Here is a 20,230-nt window from a genome sequence, read left to right as displayed (position 1 = left end):
GGAGGTTCAGAGGGGCCACTTTCCAAGACTGCAAAAGGATGCAGCCCACCTTTTCGTTCACATGATACAAAATGTAGCTAATTCTAGCAAAAAGCTGATTAACTCTAGTTGTAATGGCAAATTTAAATATTTAAACAAGATTAACACTTTTCATATGGAGCTCCAATTAATCAAACTACATAACATCTGATGTGTAATTTACCACTGCATTCTAAAGCAGCATTTCCAGAATCAAACTTCCCATTACACAGAGCATGCTAAAATAGATAAAACCTGTGTATGACCAGGTCATTTTTTAAGACAAAACAGATGTTAGTCTGATCCAATGAAGGAATTTTCTAATGCTTCCAGAATGCTTTGAACCGCATATTTAATCCCATTTTCACCTGGGCAAACAGCAAAACCGATTATGTCTGCATTCTACGACTGCAGTTCCAGGTGGGCATCAGCATTCTAGTTTCATTCAGAATTACTGAACTAGTGCATGTATGTTAGTACTTAAAAGCTTTAAGAATGGCAGGTCCAGAGTGAATTGTGAAGGGTTTCTTTGCAGCCAGTCTAAAATATATATTTGGTCTACTAGTACACTATGCTCTGCTACACCAATATCCATTTTTGTTTTCCAATTCAATGCAATGTTAGAACAAAATTACAAAGACTCTGTCAGTGGGCTCTCCAAAAATTGAACAGAATGGATCCAAGTTTGGTATGGGAGGAAAAACTAGCAAAAAGGAGGATTGAATTGAAAATGGGGAGGATCAGACAAGGGGCTACCTAATGGAGAGGTACCCTTTAATGCTGGTGACTGTTCTATTCTCCTTCCTTCTGCATATGACCCAGAATGGGACTCTGCTTCCCAGTGCATGCATACACACAAATACAGACCCAACAAGAGGGGAGAGCAGAAATACACAAGATGTATCGTGTTATTTCATTACACAGAAGAAAATGGGCCCTTCTACAACCCACTGGTAAAAGGGTTGGAATGAATCCCAAAAGCCATGCTCAGCATGCTTCCCTTGTTTAATTGCAGACAGTTCATTCTGAGGAATGGTGAAAACTTTGGGTTACAATGTAGAATTTTGTTATCCTCAGTAAAAATAAAGTAAGTGGAAATCTCTAGTATATATGTACGTTGTAAGAGCTGTTATTCTGCCTGCTAATCAGTTTGTAATACTTCTTGGAGGACAGATACCGCAGGAAAAAAGAGTAAAAGAAATGTCCCCCTCACCTAGATTTTCCTAGTGCTGGGTATATAGTATTGAAGGATGCCAGCATATTACTGCATAGCTACAATGCAAGAAGAAAGGGGGAGAGACAAAAAGGGACTGTTTCCCTTCCCCTTTGTCATCTTCTAAAACAGTTCTGTGTAATGCAAAGTACAAGAAAAGAAGGCGGGACAGTAATTCTCATGTCCTGAAACTTTTCCCTGCTATTGTACTTACTGTACAGCCAGGTCATTTCTCTTCTCCTGTCCTCTTTTTAACTGATATTCTATCCTTCCATTTTTCAGCTTTCAGCTGTAAATTTAATTGAAAAACTCAGCATCATCCTTAAAAACCACTATATTTGTCAGACTTTTAAGCTATAGGAGGAATCTGTAACTTTGGCCCCAAATAGCCATCTCCATCAAACCTCACTATCATCAGAATATTGCAAGATTTGCACAAAAAAAGAAAGGGGGATTGGCAGCAACTGTCTTTTCATTCCACTGATGACCATCTCAACTGTTAAGAGCAGGTCGTACTGATAAATTAAAAACCATCGCAGGCTGCAAAGGAATACCTGGCACCCCAAATCAGCAAACCAATGGAACAGCAGCAATGCTGGTGCTGGTGGCAGCAATGAGGCCTGGAGGCACTTGACAGTGCATCTTTTGGGCAGTGGCAGTGAATTTATTAGTTTTTTAAAAAATGCTGGATGGTGATACAAGGAGGCTTGATGGACGGCATGTTGTGCAGGTCTGTCATTCTATGCCTCCTGAAAATTTTGGTAGTCTTTTAAAAACCATTTTTAAATAAATGCCTTGCTTTGGATTTACAAATAAAAATACTAAAAATCACCTCAATATATGAGAACTACAAACAAGTTCAGAAGAATACTTTTTGCTTCTAAACCAACCAATACTCAACTCAGCAGTCTCTCATCCCATTTGTACCAGCTGCCCTGTAGGAAATATCGTATCAGGATCTTTCTTGGCCTATACTAATATTTATTGTAGTTTTGTTCATGATTGCTTATACTGATGGTAAGTTGCTTTGGCAGAATATATATGTAAAAAATTGTAATGAAATATAATAAACTAACTGCATTAGGTATGAAAGAGAACACTGCCTGCATCAATATTATTAATCTGAATTTAGTTATGAATAAATTGCACATGCTTCTTTACACACATTTGTAAATTTTCTCATACAAAATTAATGTGAACAAAAAATTGTTTATTCCCACATGTTTAAAAACGACATTTACTTGTGTTTCCATTTTAAAATTGTACCTAAGATGTACGATAGTAACTCTTACAGTTTTTTTTAAGCCTACCTGCCAAGCAAAGTTAGATAAAACACAAAAGTTGTTTTGTTTTGCTTTGTTTCAAGAAAAAAATGAAAAGAAAAATCATGGCCACAAATTTTTAAACTTTTAATCCTAAACATTACAGGGCAAATGGATGCTGGAATCTATTTCCATACATCATGCGTTTTAACCTTTTATTTCTATTTAATGGGTATCCAAATCCACTAAAACATGTGTGGCTTACAACTTTGGAGTTATGGAAATACATATTCTGGAATAAATGCTAAAAAAACAACAATGGAAAAAAGCCAAACTGTCTCCATAAAGATAAAATGGAACATTGTGAAGATTAGATATTTTTCTGTTTTTTTTTTTAACTTGTAAATTCAGTGCATTGTATGGTTCAAATTAATGGTCCCTGTTTGAATGAATATCTAACTAGTGTCCATTGATTCCAAATTAGTGGACGATGAATCTTTCTGGATGCTTTCGAAGATGGCTGCAAGCTCAGGATTAGAGCTTATCTGTGACTGAAATTCACTCATTAGTGGACTCTTTTCTGCTTCTGGAATAGTTAACAATGCTGCTACTGCCCTCATAGCAGATCGCTTCAGTTCATCTTGCTTCTCAAACTCTTGCTTCACAGAGTTTGCTTTTACCTGTTTTATTTTAAAAAAAGTGATATTTAGGTACCAATCCAATAACAAAATTAAATTAGAAAGACATGCAAACAATGTAAATGCACCACACTGTAAGTGCTACACTAACTGTCAGAATAAAAGTTCTTCAGAATGTCTTGCAACTTTAGGCATTTTCTCAATAATTATTATTTATGACTGAAGATTTTGTTTCTCTCTAACTTTTGTTCACTACTGAGGCTCTTACAAAATGTTATCTTATAATAAAAAAGCCCATGCTAGGAACAAAAGGTGTCCTGATCCTATGCATCTTAATAAAGATTATTACACATAAATTAAAACAATTTTAATAACACAACCTGTCGGGGGGGAGGGGGAGAAGCAACGTCTGAACAGCTAGCACAAGCCAGCAATAAGACTATTTTATTCCCATGTAAGAACAGAGAACTGGGGGAGAAAAAAGCATAAAACAGCCTGGCAGGAATAATGCTTTAAAAATGTATCTTTCTACTAGGAAAGGCCATACACATTACTTTCACAGATCACAAATTTTAGGAAAAGTGAGGTGTGTTAAGCTTAATATGAGGGACTGATGATTGACTCTGAAACGCTGCAATTCTATTTTACAATTTGTATACTAATGTAAAGAAATTCACACAGTACCTTGGTTGTGCATGTAGCACGTAAGGGTTCAACCAGTCTATCAAGCCTCTGCAGTACTGCACTTGGACACAAAGTAGATAGTCTCACCAGCATTAAAAATGTTAACATCTGGTTAAGAGAAAGATAACTTAGATAAACTGGACACTGCAATGAAATGTTGCGCCATATATACTTCTATTCAGAGGACCAACTATTCCATTCTATTTCGTTTCCCCTTCTAAGTTAGTGTTCCCTGCCCACTAAGTACGCTCAGTTAACGTGTGTTGTACTGTTGTGTGTCTAATTCCAGCTGTAACTTTAATTTTTCTGTGGATATATATTGGTAGATCTCATTTCTATTTTAACACAATTTCTCAGTTTGCACTAAACAACTATCATCTCAGAAAATGAAATAATGAATTCTGTACTTCATTGGCCATCCTATCTATACACTTCACACTGGATCTACCTAGCTGTATTTTCTTCAAGCCAATTATTATTCTATGCCACCAACTGCCACATTTGAGCAAGGCCCAATTCCTTCCTGCCTCCGCTGCTAACTGGCACATGCCAATGCTGATGGCATTCCTACAGAAGTATTAGCAGGATTGGCACTGTTTTGCCTGCATTCTGTCCTTCTCTGTAAAGGTGGAGTCACAGAGTCTCTGTCAGGAGTTCTGAAAATACTTCAAGCCATCTTCCATTATATGATCTGTGCCTCTGGACATTTTCTCTGATTAAGAAAGATGCAGACTAGACAAATAATAAGAGGAGCCATCCTACCATTCACCCCAAGTAAAAGGTACAGGGATTGATGTGGCACATGAAGAATGTCAGGGGATGGGGCTTAATAGAGGTGCATTAGTTTGATCTGTTATGCTCCACTATTATCAAATCTCTTACTAAGGCAACTTATCACTTGAATTGTGTTCTATTGGTAGAAACAACAAATCAGAAATAAGTTTTTGAACTTATATATGGTTTTGATGATTAAAAAAACAGATTATAGGAAAAAATGAAAGTTATGCTGTAACCACAGAGTAAGAGGTTGATTTACATCTATACTTATAAATGCTATAAGAAAACTGGAAGCTATTTCTTTATATTTTCTTTCTTTTTTCTGCACTTTTGGCTTTGTCTTTTCTTTCTTTTCTTCTTTCTTTTCTTTATTCTAAATATTAGTTCTTGTTAGTTTTTATCTTTGTTCAAAAATTTAATAAAGTTATTAAAAAAAGAAATAAGTTTTTCAACACTTATATTAAATTTCCAATACCCAGTAATAATTCACTCAATTATTATGACCTTTTACCTCATTTTAACCCATCTGCAGCTATTGCTGACACAGAGGAGCTCCCCTGAGGTAATAGCAAATCACAAAAATTGGCATTTAATTTTAGAAATAGGTATTTAAATGCCCAACCTTTTTCTCTGAAACAAACATTTTGCTCCTAATACATTTTGCATTTGCATGGAGTGAAAATTATGTAACTATATTACACACATGTACGTAACAAACTAACCTTAATATCGTAGTGATCTTTCAAACCATCCTCAACATGGTTTAGGAATTCAAAGATGTCTAGTCTATCCAGACAGCTATCTAGCAGAGTATACATACACTCAAAAGCTGCCTTTCTAATATCAAGACCATCATCAACTGTATGCTTAAATGGCCCCATTTCAACCTGCAAACCAAAACAAAATAAGAGCATTCATTAGATTTAATTATCAGTTGTTTACAATATTCTTTGAATGAATGTACTGAAAAACTATGGCCACAAGGAAAAGTAATTACGAAATTCCAGAAACGAACTAAGGCTTTAGAAGTTAACTTCATTACAAAATTCCATGACTACATCCATTTTCATGGCACCATGTTTCAGGTTTCTGGTTTAAAACTGAATGGATGTTTGTAAGTCATCCATCAAAAAGTAACTCAAGTTCTTAGTTGGTTCTCAAATTGTGTGTGTGTTTTAACTATGTACATTTAAGTGATATTCTAAGGCATATCCTAAGCAACATAAACACAACTGCAATCCTACACACACACACACACACACACACACGTAGTAAGCTACAGTCAAAGATCAGTAAATATGAACAAGGAATCTAGGAATTATCTAAGTGAAGAAGTAGACCAGGCAATGGAAAATTGTGCTTGGTGTTGAGCTAACTATTCAAATGAGGCTTGCATAAACCAAATGACACCACTGAATAAAGCTCTCTGAATTTCACTAATTCCCAAAGTGGCATTACTATAGTACTTAACAGGAGGACTTAGGAATCAATCCCCTACCTGTAAAATAAGAGTCTACAACTTTTTTCAGGCAGTGGGCAATTTCACATGATGGGTAAGTACATGCAAATGTGTATGCGTGTGACATAAAGAAATAAAAATGACCGAAACTTTGCAAAGTTTATTAAAATATGTTGCGCTTCATATATGCCATCTAGTGCGTCACATGTGTCATGGTACTGCTGGATGACATGTCTCTAACTACCACTGTACACAAAACAGCTGTCTTCAAATTAGACTAAACTTAAATAGGGATCTGAAACTTAAATAGAAAATATTTTTATTCTTGGGCACTACTGTTTGCTTATCCTTCAGTCAGAAGAATTTACATACCTCTCTTATTAGTTCCTTTCTCACTTTTGTTTCATTATAAAGATGTGGAAGCACAGTGTCTAAAAGGTCCCTTATTAATGATGGTTTATTGTGTGCTGCTGAATTAAATGTTACCAGAGCTACTCGTCTCACATTAAGATCTGGATCTTCCAATGTTTTTAGAAAATCACCTGTAATAATTAAAGACAATTAGCATATGGTCTTGTTCAGTATATGTCATTCATGAAAAATACAAACACATCGTGTATAACTTGCTAAACCAAATTTAGAATGATCACAACAGAATGAAATTGCACCAAGCCTTAGGCACATGTTTTTCCCTCTCTTATCCCCTTCATGGCCAAGAAGGTGATTTGTAAATATTACTTTTATCATTTCATTTTGGATTGTTGTACCTAGGGATAAATAGTGAATCTTGATTCAAATAAGAAATACAAGTGAGAAACACAACATTGCTCTAACAGTGAAGATATCCTCCTCTAACCTAAATTAAATATACTCACTCTAAATTATGTGTATAATTTATTCTGTTCTCAATATCTTCTTTACAATTATGCAATCCAGTCAGTTAAATATGTAAACTGATTTCAAGCAAACTTATATATGTAGTTTTCAAGTTTGCTTGAAACCAGTTTATATATATCCTCACAGCTGCTCTACTAATGCCTTAATTAAAAGACTCTTTTTTAAAAAGTGCCACATTTATTCTTTTTAGATCACAGATCTGGATGCTATGCTTCATGATTTATGAAATTAATCATGTAAATAGCAGGATGAAAGAAATTTTTTAAAAAATAAATCAAACAGGAAAATATCAGTAAGTAATAGTATTTTGCAAGAATATCTCTTTTCTTTTCCTTAAAACTGAGATTTTTCCAGAACCGTACTCAGTTCAACAGTTCAGAAGAATTAACGAACTACAGCAATTATGCTTAAAAAACAAAACAAAGGTAAAAGTGGCTTCTTGTGACTCTGCCAGGCATTTTTCTTTTTGAATATTTTTCTCTGGGGATTCACTCTGCTCTGCTACTATTATATACATCTAGGGGTAATACATAGGGTCCACTGTAGTTGGGTGGCTAATAAATTTAAATAAATAAAATAATAATAAAACAAAATAAAATAAATAATAGACTGGTGTAGTATTTTGTATTCAAAGGGAAAAAAGATGCTTTGGAGTGCATATAGTCACTTGTGTAACACTTGTTGGCAACTCTTTAAAGTAACTGAGTCCTCCTCTGGATTGTGTAACTGCAGCATGATCCTGAAGAAAGATGCATAAGGTTATAGAACTGAGGGCAGGCACTACACAGATGTCCATATGCATTCCTAAGGACCTTTGCCCTTTGAAGCTGAAATACGGCACAACTCTAGTAATTAATATAAATTATATACATAAGTAGTTTTATTTCAAGAACTAACAGCTGCTTCAGATGGAAGTATTTCTTGTTGCTTCAAGGCTTGAAAACAGGCATCTGCATCACCTAGTATCTACTGTTGTCCTACCTAAAAGTTTAGTACTCCCAAAAAACAAATTAAGCAAAGCACACTTCCTCTCATGTAATAGGGCTTTAAATCAAAATCTGATCCACTGATGATGTTACCTAGTTGGGTAATGAAATGTCTGCAAGCAAACAACCAAGCTCAGAGAGCATCAAGGACTCCACAAATCAAAATCTTCCCCATCCCCAAAACTATTCTGAAATTACATTACTGGATCCAACCCCGTAAACAGTAAATACTCTGCTTAAAATTGTGATTTCACTCACCTATACAATTCTTTAATAGTGGGTCTATGGGCTGTGGGTGATCAGAGATAGTGAACTTCACAGCAGTGACCACCGAACTCCGAGCATATGATGACCCTAATAGTAAATAATTGGCACAGATAATAGAACATTTTTATTTTCTCTGTACTGTACTGTGGAGTTACAGAAATTACAAAAATATTAGTTGGTGCTTTATCTACATAATTCTATAGCATTTACATATGAATAGAAATTATTTCATATACATGGTATACATATTATTTATTATTTGGTTTGAAAAGTTGATCCCCGTGCAATATTATAGTTTAAAACTTTCCTCATTTTCAGTATTTTCTATTTCACACAGTGCTTGGTTTGATTTCTGACTGCTTTTTTGCTTTTAAAACTGTGGTGTTTTATCTTTGCTTTAATATGCTATTTTTGAAACTTTAATTTCTAATAAACTATCCTACAACCTATTTAAAAAGCAAGGTATAAATCCAATAAACAAGACTTAGTAGATTGGCAAAGTTACAACCCAAATCTCCCCAAGTCTTTAGCAGACAATGCTTGCCAGTAACTATTACTCCCAAATTTTCTCAATAGGGAATAATTACATATACTGACCTCAGCCATGAAGTGAGAACAAACCAAAATGTATCTGTGCTCTTGAATAGAATCCAATTGTATATTTCCATTAGTGGAACCAGTTTTGCTGACAGAACAGGAGAAGGGCAATTACTCTTCCCCTCTTCAGTATACACAATTAATCAAAACATGCACTAAAAGGATTTTCCTGGGAAGGGGAAAGGGCAGAAGAAATCCCACTGTGCCAGCAGAACTGATGTTTTACTTATTTTATTTATATTTCAAATTTGTCACCGCCCATCTTACTGTGGGGTGACTCTGGGCGGTTTATAGTAAAAATAAATATTGATTAAAATAGATAAACATTAATTAATTAATTAAATATGTTAAAAATATACTTCCTTTATAATACTTCCAAGAGGCAGACGTTAATTAGGTGTTATTAAACTCAGGGAGCATCATCAAGGTGCCAGCCATCCCCAGGGTCAATTGTATCTTTCTTTGTCCCAAGTCTTCAATTCCCCCTGAAAAACTGGGGGGGCCTGCCTCACCTCTGGGGGCAGAGTATTCCATAGGGCAGGGGCAACGGCAGAGAAGGCTCTCTTCCTAGGACCCATCAGTCGACATTCTCTCACTGGTGGGATCCTCAACATGCCTTCTCTGCCGGACTGGGTGGGACAGGTTGATGGGATGGGGGTGAGACAGTCCCTCAGGTAACCTGGTCCTAGGCCATGTAGGGCTTTAAAGGTGATAACCAACACCTTGAATTGGACCTGGAAACAAACTGGAACCCAATTCAGCTCCTGCAGCAAAGGTATTACATGTGCCCTCCTTTGGGCACCCATGATTGCCCATGCAGCTGCATTTTGAACCAGCTGTAGCTTCCAGATACTCTTCAAGGGTAGTCCCATGTAGAGTGCATTGCAATAGTCTAAACAAGAGATGACCAGGGCATGAGTGACAGACCGGAGGGACTCCTGATCCAGGAAAGGGTGTAACTGGCACACAACACGAAGTTACAAAGGCCCTCCTGGCCACGACTACCACCTGCTCCTTGAGCAGGAGTCGTGAGTCCAGGAGGACCTCCAGATTATGCACCAGGTCTGAGGCAGTGCAACCCCATTGAGAACCAAAGATGGTAAACCCCCAGATACAGAGGAGCCTCCAATCCACAGCCACTCCGTCTTACCAGAGTTCAGCTGAAGCCTGTTGTTCCCCATCCAGATCCTTACAGCTTCCAGGCACCGTGCAAGGGTGGTCACAGCATCACTCAAATCACCCAAGATGGAGATATATAATTGGGTATCATCTGTGTACTGATGATACTTCATTCCATGGTGGTGGATGATCTCACCCAGTGGTTTCATGTAGATGTTGAACAGGAGCAGTGAGAGTACTGAACCCTGCGGTACCCCACAACAGAGGGGCCATGGGCCGGACCTCTCACTCCCAATCAACACTGACTGGTACCGTCCTTGGAGGAAGGAAGCGAACCAGCATAAAATTGTGCTGCCCACGCCCAACTCCCTAGGTCAGCCCAAAGGGACCAATACCATGGTCGATGGTATTGAAAGCCACTGAGAGGTCAAGAAGAGCGAGGATGGATGCACTATCCCCATCCCACTCCCGCCAGAGATCATCCATGAGTGCGACCAATGCTGTCTCCGTCCCATATCTGGGCCTGAAACCTGACTGGAAAGGGTCCAGATAATCTGTTTCATCCAGTATCCTCTGGAGCTGCAATGCCACTACCTTCTCAACCACCTTCCCTAAAAAGAGGAGGTGGGAGACTGGACAAAAATTGTCCAGTACAGGGGGATCCTGGGATGATTTCTTGAGGAGGGGATGCACCAGTGCCTCTTTAAAGACAACCAGGAACACCCCTTCTCTCAAGGATGAATTCACCATCGCCTGGAGCCACCCACATCACCTCCTGAGCGGCCTTGACCAGACAGGTGGGGCATGGGTCTAGTTGACAAGTGGTGGCATTAATAGTCTGGAGGACCCTGTCCACTTCCTCAGGTCCAACAGGACCAAACTATGTTATTACATTTGATTACATCTCTTATATCCATCAACATGGGTACAGATCTTTCCTACATAACTTTATCCAAGGTGACTGGCAAGAGGAAATAGAAATGATCAGGTGTGCTGCTGCTGCCAAATGATGATTCTTTATTATCAACAAGTTCATCCAAATATAGTTTTACAGGTTACTGGCAAAATAAATGAAATCTACCATATAATATTTTGTATGTAGAAGCTATGAACTTTTTAAATAGGATTATTTCTTGGTGGTGGTGGTGGTGATTAAATTGTATTTGTGTATGATCATTCTAGAAAAATAATTCAGCTTTAAAAACAGAGAGGAAAACTAAGAGGATTTCTTATTCTACTGGTCCTAACATGGATTGGACAATTTTAACCATTCTGTAAATTCTTGTACAGGACAACAGTAACACCCATTTTTCTAGTGCATCGTTTCCAATAATATTACTGCAAAGATTTGTTCCTCCTGCATATCTTTCCTATCTCCCATAGTAAACATTGGACACTGGATTGTCAATCTGTTCTCCAAATGATAATTTTTTAAAAATGATATCCAATTTATCAGATACTGCATTTTATCTGTACCAAACGTTACAAGATAAACCTATTCAAAACATTTCAACATATATAATGGAGGTTTTTTATGTATTAACATCTTTAAAAACTGGACAGCTGAAGATTTCCTCCTCTTCTTTATCACTTAAACTGATACCCAAAATCCATTTATTCAAGTCTGTATTAATTATCAGCAGTGAATAATTCAATAATTTTCTGAATGGTTTTTCCAAAAGACAACATAAATATTTGAATGTCTACAAACCTGAGGCCAAGTATCCTTTGAGGCGTGGAAGCAGAGTTTCTGGATCTATTAAAGTAAGTTTCCCCAAGCATTCAGCAACAACATTCCTGGTGCCCTCTTCTGCACACTCACAGTGTTTGAGTAGCAAAGACCAGATGCTCTCCACATATGGTTTGAGACCTTGCACTGTGGCAGAGCTAATTATTTCCTTTAAGGAATGAAGCAGAAGGTATTGTCTTTTAGGCTGACTAGTTATTTCTTGCAAGACAAATGGGAGATATTCCGGAAGATTGCCGACACTGATACTTCCCAATGCATATGAAGCTGCAGACTTCACTTCTTCACTAGGAGAGGAAAATGCTTCTAAAATTACAGATTTTAGCTCTATTTGTCCACTTAAATCAATATGATGTCCAACTTCCCCAAGAGAAAGCAAAGCTAAGAGACGAATGGAATCCGTAGATCTTGAGTTCTTGACATCCTGAATAAACTGACCCACAACTGCTGGTCCCTCTTTAGGACATGCTCGTGTTAGGGCAGCTACACATTTGGCAATTGAATAATAAGACTGCTTGTGAGTAAGTGCTGTACTTTGAGAGTACACTGGACCTGTTAACATGCGCAATAAATCCATATATCCCAAGTTGCTTGTTCCAGTCACAACCAGAGCTTGGAAAAATTCTAGCATGGCACTAAGTGCCCCACCTTGCAATAATGGTGACCTTACCAACCCAATAAGTTCATTCAATATGGAACCACTGATTTTTGAGAGTGAGGAAGGATAAACTTTAGCCAGAGTGGTCAGAAAACTGATGGCCATTTGTGACACGTGCATATCACTCTCACTAATAAGAGGTGGAAGCTCATCTAGGACAGCATCAATCATAGCAGCTGTCAAGCTATCACTGTAGTTTTTTATTAATATATCTAAAGCAGACAGAGTTCCAAGTTTCAAAGCACGCTGGTTCTTTCTGAGGAAAGAAGCAAGAATAGGAACACCTTCTCCTAGAACTGGCCTTAGATCTATCTTCAGAGGAGAACCAGCTATCAGAGTCAAAGCCTTCACAGTGGTTAGCCGAGTTATCTCATTTTTTAGTCTCTCTAGAAATATCTGAAGAGTATTAGGTAGATCAGAACCAAGATTGTCTCCAAGACTGCAAATGATTTGGCCCATACAGGAGATTGCTCTCTCTTTTACTTCTTGATCAATGTCAGCAGCTTTCAGTCTCTTGATTGTACAAGTAAACAAATCTTTGATATAAGGACTGGCATCAAAAGAAGAAGGCTGATCCAGAGGGCGTATGACTTTAACAAGCTGTTGGGTAACTAGAAGCGCCTCAGATGTTATTTTATAAAATGGATCTCCAACACATGCTACTACAGGAGGCACCAATGCTTGAACATGCGGATGAAAAACTTGGGGAGTGTGATTACAGAGGATCACATACAAACACGATAAAGCATCTATCTTCAGATTAGAAGAACTTGATTTGTCATTCAGTGAAAAAATTATGCCTGTAAAAAAATCCATAGATAATTCATGTAATTTTATATTTCAAATGTACTTTTCTTATAATTCTGAACATCTGATTTAAACTAAGCTTGAACCAAAAATTCTATGAACTTATATTTAAGTAACACAGAAATTAATAAAGGAAATATGAAATATTATATCCATTTGTTACCTATATCTCAATAAATATTTTTTCTACATTTACACTACAAAATCTGAGAAGTAAGAAAATGGTAAATTCTTACAGAACTGCACCTCTTCCTGAAAGAATTGGTGGCTATCTTGGTAGAACTCTTTGATGCAGCTTTTTCACCAGAAGCCTAGTGACTACAAAAGCAAAGAGTGCTTACTGATAGTTCCAAACAGTTCACTGCCTACAGTAATTTCTTTCCCTTTCTCTCTCTTTAATGTCATAGAAACTTTTCTTATTGGGATAGGCAGCCACAATGATTCTTATCTGAAAAGCCTTGTATCCAAGCTACTCTAATGCACTTTACATGGGCTTCAGCAGACGCATAATCTTTCTGCTTATTTACTAAGCAGCACATAGGGTCAGAATCGTATTGCATCTATTCTCCACTATCTGCATGGCTAACCATTCCATTTTAAGCCTAGTTCAAGGTTTTCTTCTCGCTTTTTGAGGCCTTAAATGGCTTAACATGTACAGTGCATTCGGAAAGTATTCAGACCCCCTTCACTTTTTTCAATTTTGTTATTGCAAATAGCAGCTTGATACTATAATCGTTCAAATTCATTTTTTTCTTATTAATCTGCACTCAGTACCCCATAATGACAAAGTGAAAACAGAATTTTAGAAATGTCTGTAAATTTATTAAAAAGAAAAAACTGAAATATCACATTGGCATAAGTATTCAGACCCTTTGCAACAACACTTGAAATTTAGCTCAGGTGCCTCCCATTTCTCTTGATTGTTGCTGAGCTGTTTCTACACCTTGATTGGAGTCCACCTGTGGTAAATTAAATCGATTGGACATGATTTGGAAAGGCATACACCTCTCTATAGAAGGCCTCACAGCTGACAACGCATACTGTATCAGAGCAAAAGCCATGAGGTCAAAGGAACTGCCTGCAGAGCTCAGAGGCAGGATTATTGCAAGGCACAGATTTGGGGAAGGCTACAAAAACATTTCTGCTACACTGAAGGTTCCCAAGAGCACAGTGGCCTCCATAATTCTCAAAATGAAGAAGTTTGGCACAACCAGGACTCTTCCAAGAGCTGGTTGCCCAGCCAAACTGAGCAATCGGGAGAAGAGCCACAGTAAGAGAGGTGACCAAGAACCCGATGGTCACTCTGACTGAGCTCCAGAGATCCTGTGTGGAGATGGGACAAAGTTCCAGAAGGACAACCATCACTGCAGCCCTCCATTGAACTGGGCTTTATGGCAGAGTGGCTAGACGGAAGCCTCTCCTCAGTGCAAAACACATGAAAGCCCGCTTGGAGTTTGCAAAAAAGCACCCGAAGGACTCTCAGACTGTGAGGAACAAGATTCTCTGGTCTGATGAAACCAAGATTGAACTGTTTGGTCTCAATTCTAAACGTTATGTCGGGAGAAAACCAGGCACCGCTCATCACCTGCCCAATACCATCCCAACAGTGAAGCATGGTGGTGGCAGCATCATGCTGTGGGGGTGTTTTTCAGCAGCAGGGACTGGGAGACTGGTCAAGGTTGAGGGAAAGCTGAATGGAGCAAAGGACAGAGATATTCTCAATGAAAACCTGTTCCACAGCGCTCAGGACCTCAGACTGGGCCGAAGGTTCACCTTCCAACATGACAATGATCCTAAGCACACAGCAAAGACAACACAGGAATTGCTTAGGGACAACTCTGTGAATGTCCTAGAGTGGCCCAGCCAGAGCCACAGCCCTACTGAACATCTCTGGAGAGACCTGAAAATGGCTGTCCACTGACGGTCCCCGTCCAACCTGATTGAGCTTGAGAGGATTTGCAAAGAAGAATGGCAGAAAATCCCCCAATCCAGGTGCGCAAAGCTTGTCGTGTCATACCGAAAAAGACTGGAGGCTGTAATTGCTGTCAAAGGTGCTTCAACAAAGTACTAAGTAAAGGGTCTGAATACTTATGCCAGTGTGATATTTCAGTTTTTTCTTTTTAATAAATTTACAGACATTTCTAAAATTCTGTTTTCACCTTGTCATTATGGGGTACTAAGTGCACATTAATGAGAAAAAAAATGAATTTGAAAGATTGTAGTATCAGGGTGCAACATAACAAAATTGAAAAAACTGAAGGAGGGCTGAATATTTTCTGAATGCACTGTATTTACTGAAATATTTCTCTTGTACACGCCAACCCATTAAGACCTCTGAAGAGGGCACAACGTATGGTGGCATCAATGCCAAGGCTCAATTATCCAAACTATAGCATTCTCAGTTACATCATCCCCAATATGAAACTCCTAATCTTTGAAGATGCACCTCATCCACTTCTTCATCACTGCAATTGCATTAACTCATTATTCCAAACTTATCTGTCTAAGCTTCAGTTCTTTCATGATATTCTGCTAGATATTTGTCGGTGATTTTATCTAAACAAAATTAAGATAAAAATTCCAAAAAAAACCCCTGCAAAGGTATACTATAGTAACACAATAACTATAGTAACACAGTAAGAACAACATTGTTTTGGTCCAATCGTCTACCAACAAGTAATGCTCCAACCAAAGCCTTTTATACAAATAATGCCAACATATATAATCTTAGTTTGTTTCTAATGCAACAACAGCCTAGCCAGCAATCAGAGTTTCTCTAGGTCCTTTTTTTTGCTCCTTCATTCACCTAGTCATCAAATTGTATTGCTATATCTTAGCAGCAACCATTTAACCTTATACTATAACTTCATTTTTCTAAGGAAGAGAGCTTGACAGAGCATGGTCTTAGAATAATGGTTCTCAGAAGAGTTCCCAAATACAATTTAATTGTTGTCATGATTTTGACACAACTTTATTTTACCATAAAACCAAGTACTGTAACTAGAATTCAAAACTGGAAAGATTTATAGCAATCCTATATACAAACCTCTTCTCTCAATTTTCTCCTGCCCAGTGTTTTCAGTCCATAGATATTTACTTCAGTTATTTCTCTCCGGTTTCCCTATAGAACATTTCTCCAAACCTTACCCCTATATTTACCCCTCTGTTAAACCTATTCAATCTATTACCTTTCAACACATTAGAAAAGTAATAGAAAAACACCCCAAACCTTTAGCATTAAAACAAAATCTTCCATTTGGAGGAAATGTTGTTTCTTCCCTGCTCCAATTTATAAATATTTGATTATTATTTCTCTTGGCTGTATGCTTTGTATTCTAAAATGCAGGGCTCATGTCAATCATTGCAAGAAAGACCAAGCATATAAATGGACCAATTTGGAATATTTGGAGATTCAATCAAGCTGCCTTCAAATACAATCTCCAAATAGAATATCTGAACTGAAGTCTCACATAATTCTAAAGCACAGTTGTACAATAGCTGAAGAAGACAGTATTGCCTCAAAACTAAATAGTGCTTGAAAATATATTAAAAGTTCACAATATTTTTAAAACAAAATCCAGGGTTCATACCTGGAACAAGTACAGGAATATGTTGTGTGAGAGCACCAGGTAACACATTGACTAATTCAGTTAGCATGTTAAAACAGCACTGACGAGTCTTCACACTTTTTTCCTTCATCTGTTTGTGCAAAGCTTTAACAATGTTGGGAACCTGTAATTATATACGCATTAGATAATCCAGCCATTACTCCCTCCTATACAAATTTACAAATTATGAATGGTTCTTAAATAAATATAACTGAAGAAATAAGAATACAAGATGAGCCCTGCTGGATTAGGCTGAATGCTTACCTGGTCCAGCAGTCTGTTCTCAGAATATCTCCACATTCAGATGCTAAGTAACTTGTTGTACTTTGCTGTAGGATAATGCAGTTGTTACCCTTCACAAACCAAAAGCAACTGTCTAAAAGCAGGACAGCATAGTGATTCAAGCTTCCATACTAGAAAATATCTGTACTGATGTTTAATGTAGACATTTCATTACAGTTAAGAATAATGTAATCTGTACGCTGCTTTGAAAAAGATATTTTTTACCACTTTACATATTTAAATGTTGGTGCTACGGATACTTTTGTTTACTAACCTGACTCTGAAGCATTGTTAAAGGTGTTTCTCCTTGCTCCATTGCATCAGGATCACAAAGCCAACTCTGCACAGGGCGAGTTTGTTTTAGAAGGGAAAGGTATGCATGGAAAACATCTGCTTTTACATTCTCCTCCCGTTCTTTGAATCTTGCAATTAAAGCAGGGGACACTGTCTTATAGAATTCTGGCAGCATTTCATGCCTTGTACTGACTACAGCATCCAAGCATTTTGCAGCTGCACGTCTAACTTTCCAGCTCATGTCATCATCATCACTATATTCATCATCACTCCCTTGAAAAGAATAAAAGGATACCAGGTTATATATAGTCATGATTAAAAATAATAGATAACACTAGACTGCTTTTTGTCAATTAAATATTTAATATTGATGATGATTGATAAAACAAGTACAGTCCTGCTGGGGCCTAATGTATATTCAATGATATAACCTGGCAAATGTATGTTAAGTGATATAAGCCAGTGAGCACTTTCTCATGCAAAATCTTTAACAAAGGGAGACCACCACTCAATCCTAGGGCTGTAAGACAGACAATAATACTAGTTTGCATTTTATAAAATTTTATAATCAACTTGTTTCAGTCAATATTAAATTATTTACTTTCATGACAATTGCACTAGGTTAACAAATATATTTAACATACTGCTTTAATAACATGTATGTTTACTTTTAGCAGTTATGTTTTATTTCTAACATAGTCTACCTTGATCATCATCATCTCCACCATCAGCATCCATAGCATTCTCATCTTCATCTTCATCATCATAATTGTAATTGGGATCGTAAGTAAGATACTTAAGACAAATGTTTATAATGGTGGTTACATGAGGATAAACTTCTTTAGGGCATCTGCATAATAAAAGTAATATAAATTAGATGACTATTAATGACAAAGCATTATTCCATTACTCAAATCCATACACAGATACTGCAAACATCATTACTATGTTTATGGCCTGAAGCATTTACATGTGGCTTTCTGGCTTACATGTCTTAACATTCTGCTCCTTTTATTCTCCCTGAGAAGCTGAAATTCTCCCAGGTCAGGCTGTTGGAAAGGTACAGTTCTTTCCCCTAAAAGTAAGTGCCTAGCATCTCAGGATGAACTGAGAGGGCATATGTTTCTAGGGAAGTTTGTTTATTTAAAAGATGTCTACAGCTGCCCACATTACGTAACATAATTCTGGATGGCTAACAAAAATTAAACAAGTAACAGTAGACAAAAATTAAAAACCCCTTTCAAACCACCAACTACTGTAAGTTGAAAGCAGCAAGTGCTTCATGTGTTGATTTTAATTTGCTTTGGAAGTCTTGCTGATCAAAATCTCAGGCAAAACTATTGGTTTAATATGGCAATGTGCTAAGCTGATGATGTCAGCTCTCTTTATATTTAATTAGTAAACAAAAAAGTTCTCATATCTGTTTCTACCCAAATAACTTGTAGAGTTTCTCATCTGATTTATTATAAGTATGAAATTTATACTTATATAAGAGAGAAAACAAGAACTTCCCCCCTCCCTCTTCTGAGAGGAAGCAGCTTCAGTTAAGCTTGGTATGGGCCCAAAAGAGAAAGAAAAATGCTTTAACAGACTGAAAAAGAATCAAACTAAACTGCCTGCTACTTAGCTCTTGTCTATGATTTAGAAAGTTATACAATGACAGGATTTATGCACATCAAAACCTTAAGAGCTTTCTGGATTTGAATCAGAGACATGAATTGAAAAATTTAGTAACTGATTCATGAAACAAGAATTGCTCAGCTTGAATATACTGATAAGCAACATGGTTACAGATGTAGAAACAATTTTAGTAAATAAAGATCTTTGGGATGAAGTGACATATGTACAATGCTATACTGCAGAAATAATTTACAATTTCTAAACATTTCTAAACATTCCATTTAATACTAAGCAAAATCAGCACAACTTTCATGGACAAATGTATACACAAGATTCCTTCTCATTATATGGGGTATTCATTTGAAACCAGAAATGCTAATTGTGTGGGTTTCCATTTTCATTCAGCTAAAAATCCCAGTTCCATTGTTATCAGATTCTTGAAATCTAATTTGAGATATTTCACATTTATCACAGCAAGTGGGATTTTTGGAATGGAAAGCAAAGGAAGATAATGATTTTTTCAGATCTGCCTCTACAGGTAAGTAAGAACAGAAAGATTTTCAGTAAACAACTACACAAAAAAGGATTAAACTTTTTTAAAACCCTTTTCAGCAATTTTTTGTATATCCCTACATAGTGGTATTGAAAACATTTTGTTTTACAGGCAGTAGAGAAGTTCATTGTCCTTAGATTATCTTCAATAAGAGCTGGAGTCCTTTAATTTTTTTCAGCTTTTAGAGAGTGATAAGACATCTTTTTTTCCAGGGGGAGATCCTATATTTTCAGTATATCCAATGAAAAGTCCCAATAGCAGTAGAGTGTGTTTTAGTTTCTTCTTCAGTTTTGGGTATTTTTTAAAGTTTTTTTCTTCTAACTTTTTCCCCACTATTTTTATTAAGATTAATATCCAAACTAATATCCTGTACAATGTAATCAGGCAGGCTTGCATTACACAGGAAGTCTTTTTATTTGCAACAGTGGAAAAATGTTTGTGAAAATCGCTCAGGTGGAAGGAACAAAACAAAACAGCAGCAGCAGCAAAACCCTGTAGTCATGCAAGCGTGTCTAACAGGTTTTTCAGCCATTACATATAAGACTTCTTCCTGCCCTGTAAGACCAAAACCAATAAAAACTCTCACTTCTTTTAAAAATAAGAGGATAGTAGAAACGTTCCTCAGGTTTGATCCACCTCATGGACCAATCTTTTCCCAACCTTGGTACAGTGGTACCTCGGGTCACGAACAGCTCCGTTCGCAAAATGTTGCCTCTGTTCGCGAATGCCGGATCGGGTGACGAA

General features: G+C 37.1%; 1 protein-coding gene across 3 annotated transcripts in view; it reads right to left on the bottom strand.

Moving 5' to 3' along the window:
- Positions 1-2,626: 2,626 nt before the first annotated feature.
- CAND1 (cullin associated and neddylation dissociated 1) overlaps positions 2,627-20,230 on the bottom strand; it is a 39,315-nt gene continuing 21,711 nt past the window's right edge. For 2 of the 3 annotated variants that reach the window (XM_025167779.2, XM_088141800.1), the window contains 9 exons: positions 18,018-18,163; positions 17,294-17,586; positions 16,720-16,861; positions 11,629-13,122; positions 8,193-8,288; positions 6,424-6,593; positions 5,315-5,479; positions 3,816-3,923; positions 2,627-3,173 (listed from right to left, as the gene is read on the bottom strand). In XM_025167779.2, the coding sequence (XP_025023547.1) occupies positions 2,949-3,173; positions 3,816-3,923; positions 5,315-5,479; positions 6,424-6,593; positions 8,193-8,288; positions 11,629-13,122; positions 16,720-16,861; positions 17,294-17,586; positions 18,018-18,163 (2,839 nt within the window). In that variant the 3' untranslated portion in view covers positions 2,627-2,948. Of the gene's footprint in view, positions 3,174-3,815; positions 3,924-5,314; positions 5,480-6,423; positions 6,594-8,192; positions 8,289-8,798; positions 8,887-11,628; positions 13,123-16,719; positions 16,862-17,293; positions 17,587-18,017; positions 18,164-20,230 lie in introns of those variants that run through there. The other variant, XM_088141801.1, reaches the window with a different exon arrangement.

This window comes from Python bivittatus, unplaced genomic scaffold, assembly GCF_059951505.1.
Source record: "Python bivittatus isolate LINGU-HERP-01145 unplaced genomic scaffold, Pbiv_v1 ctg000330_np1212, whole genome shotgun sequence".
Lineage (NCBI taxonomy): Eukaryota > Metazoa > Chordata > Lepidosauria > Squamata > Pythonidae > Python > Python bivittatus.
This window is presented reverse-complemented; position numbering and strand designations above follow the sequence as displayed.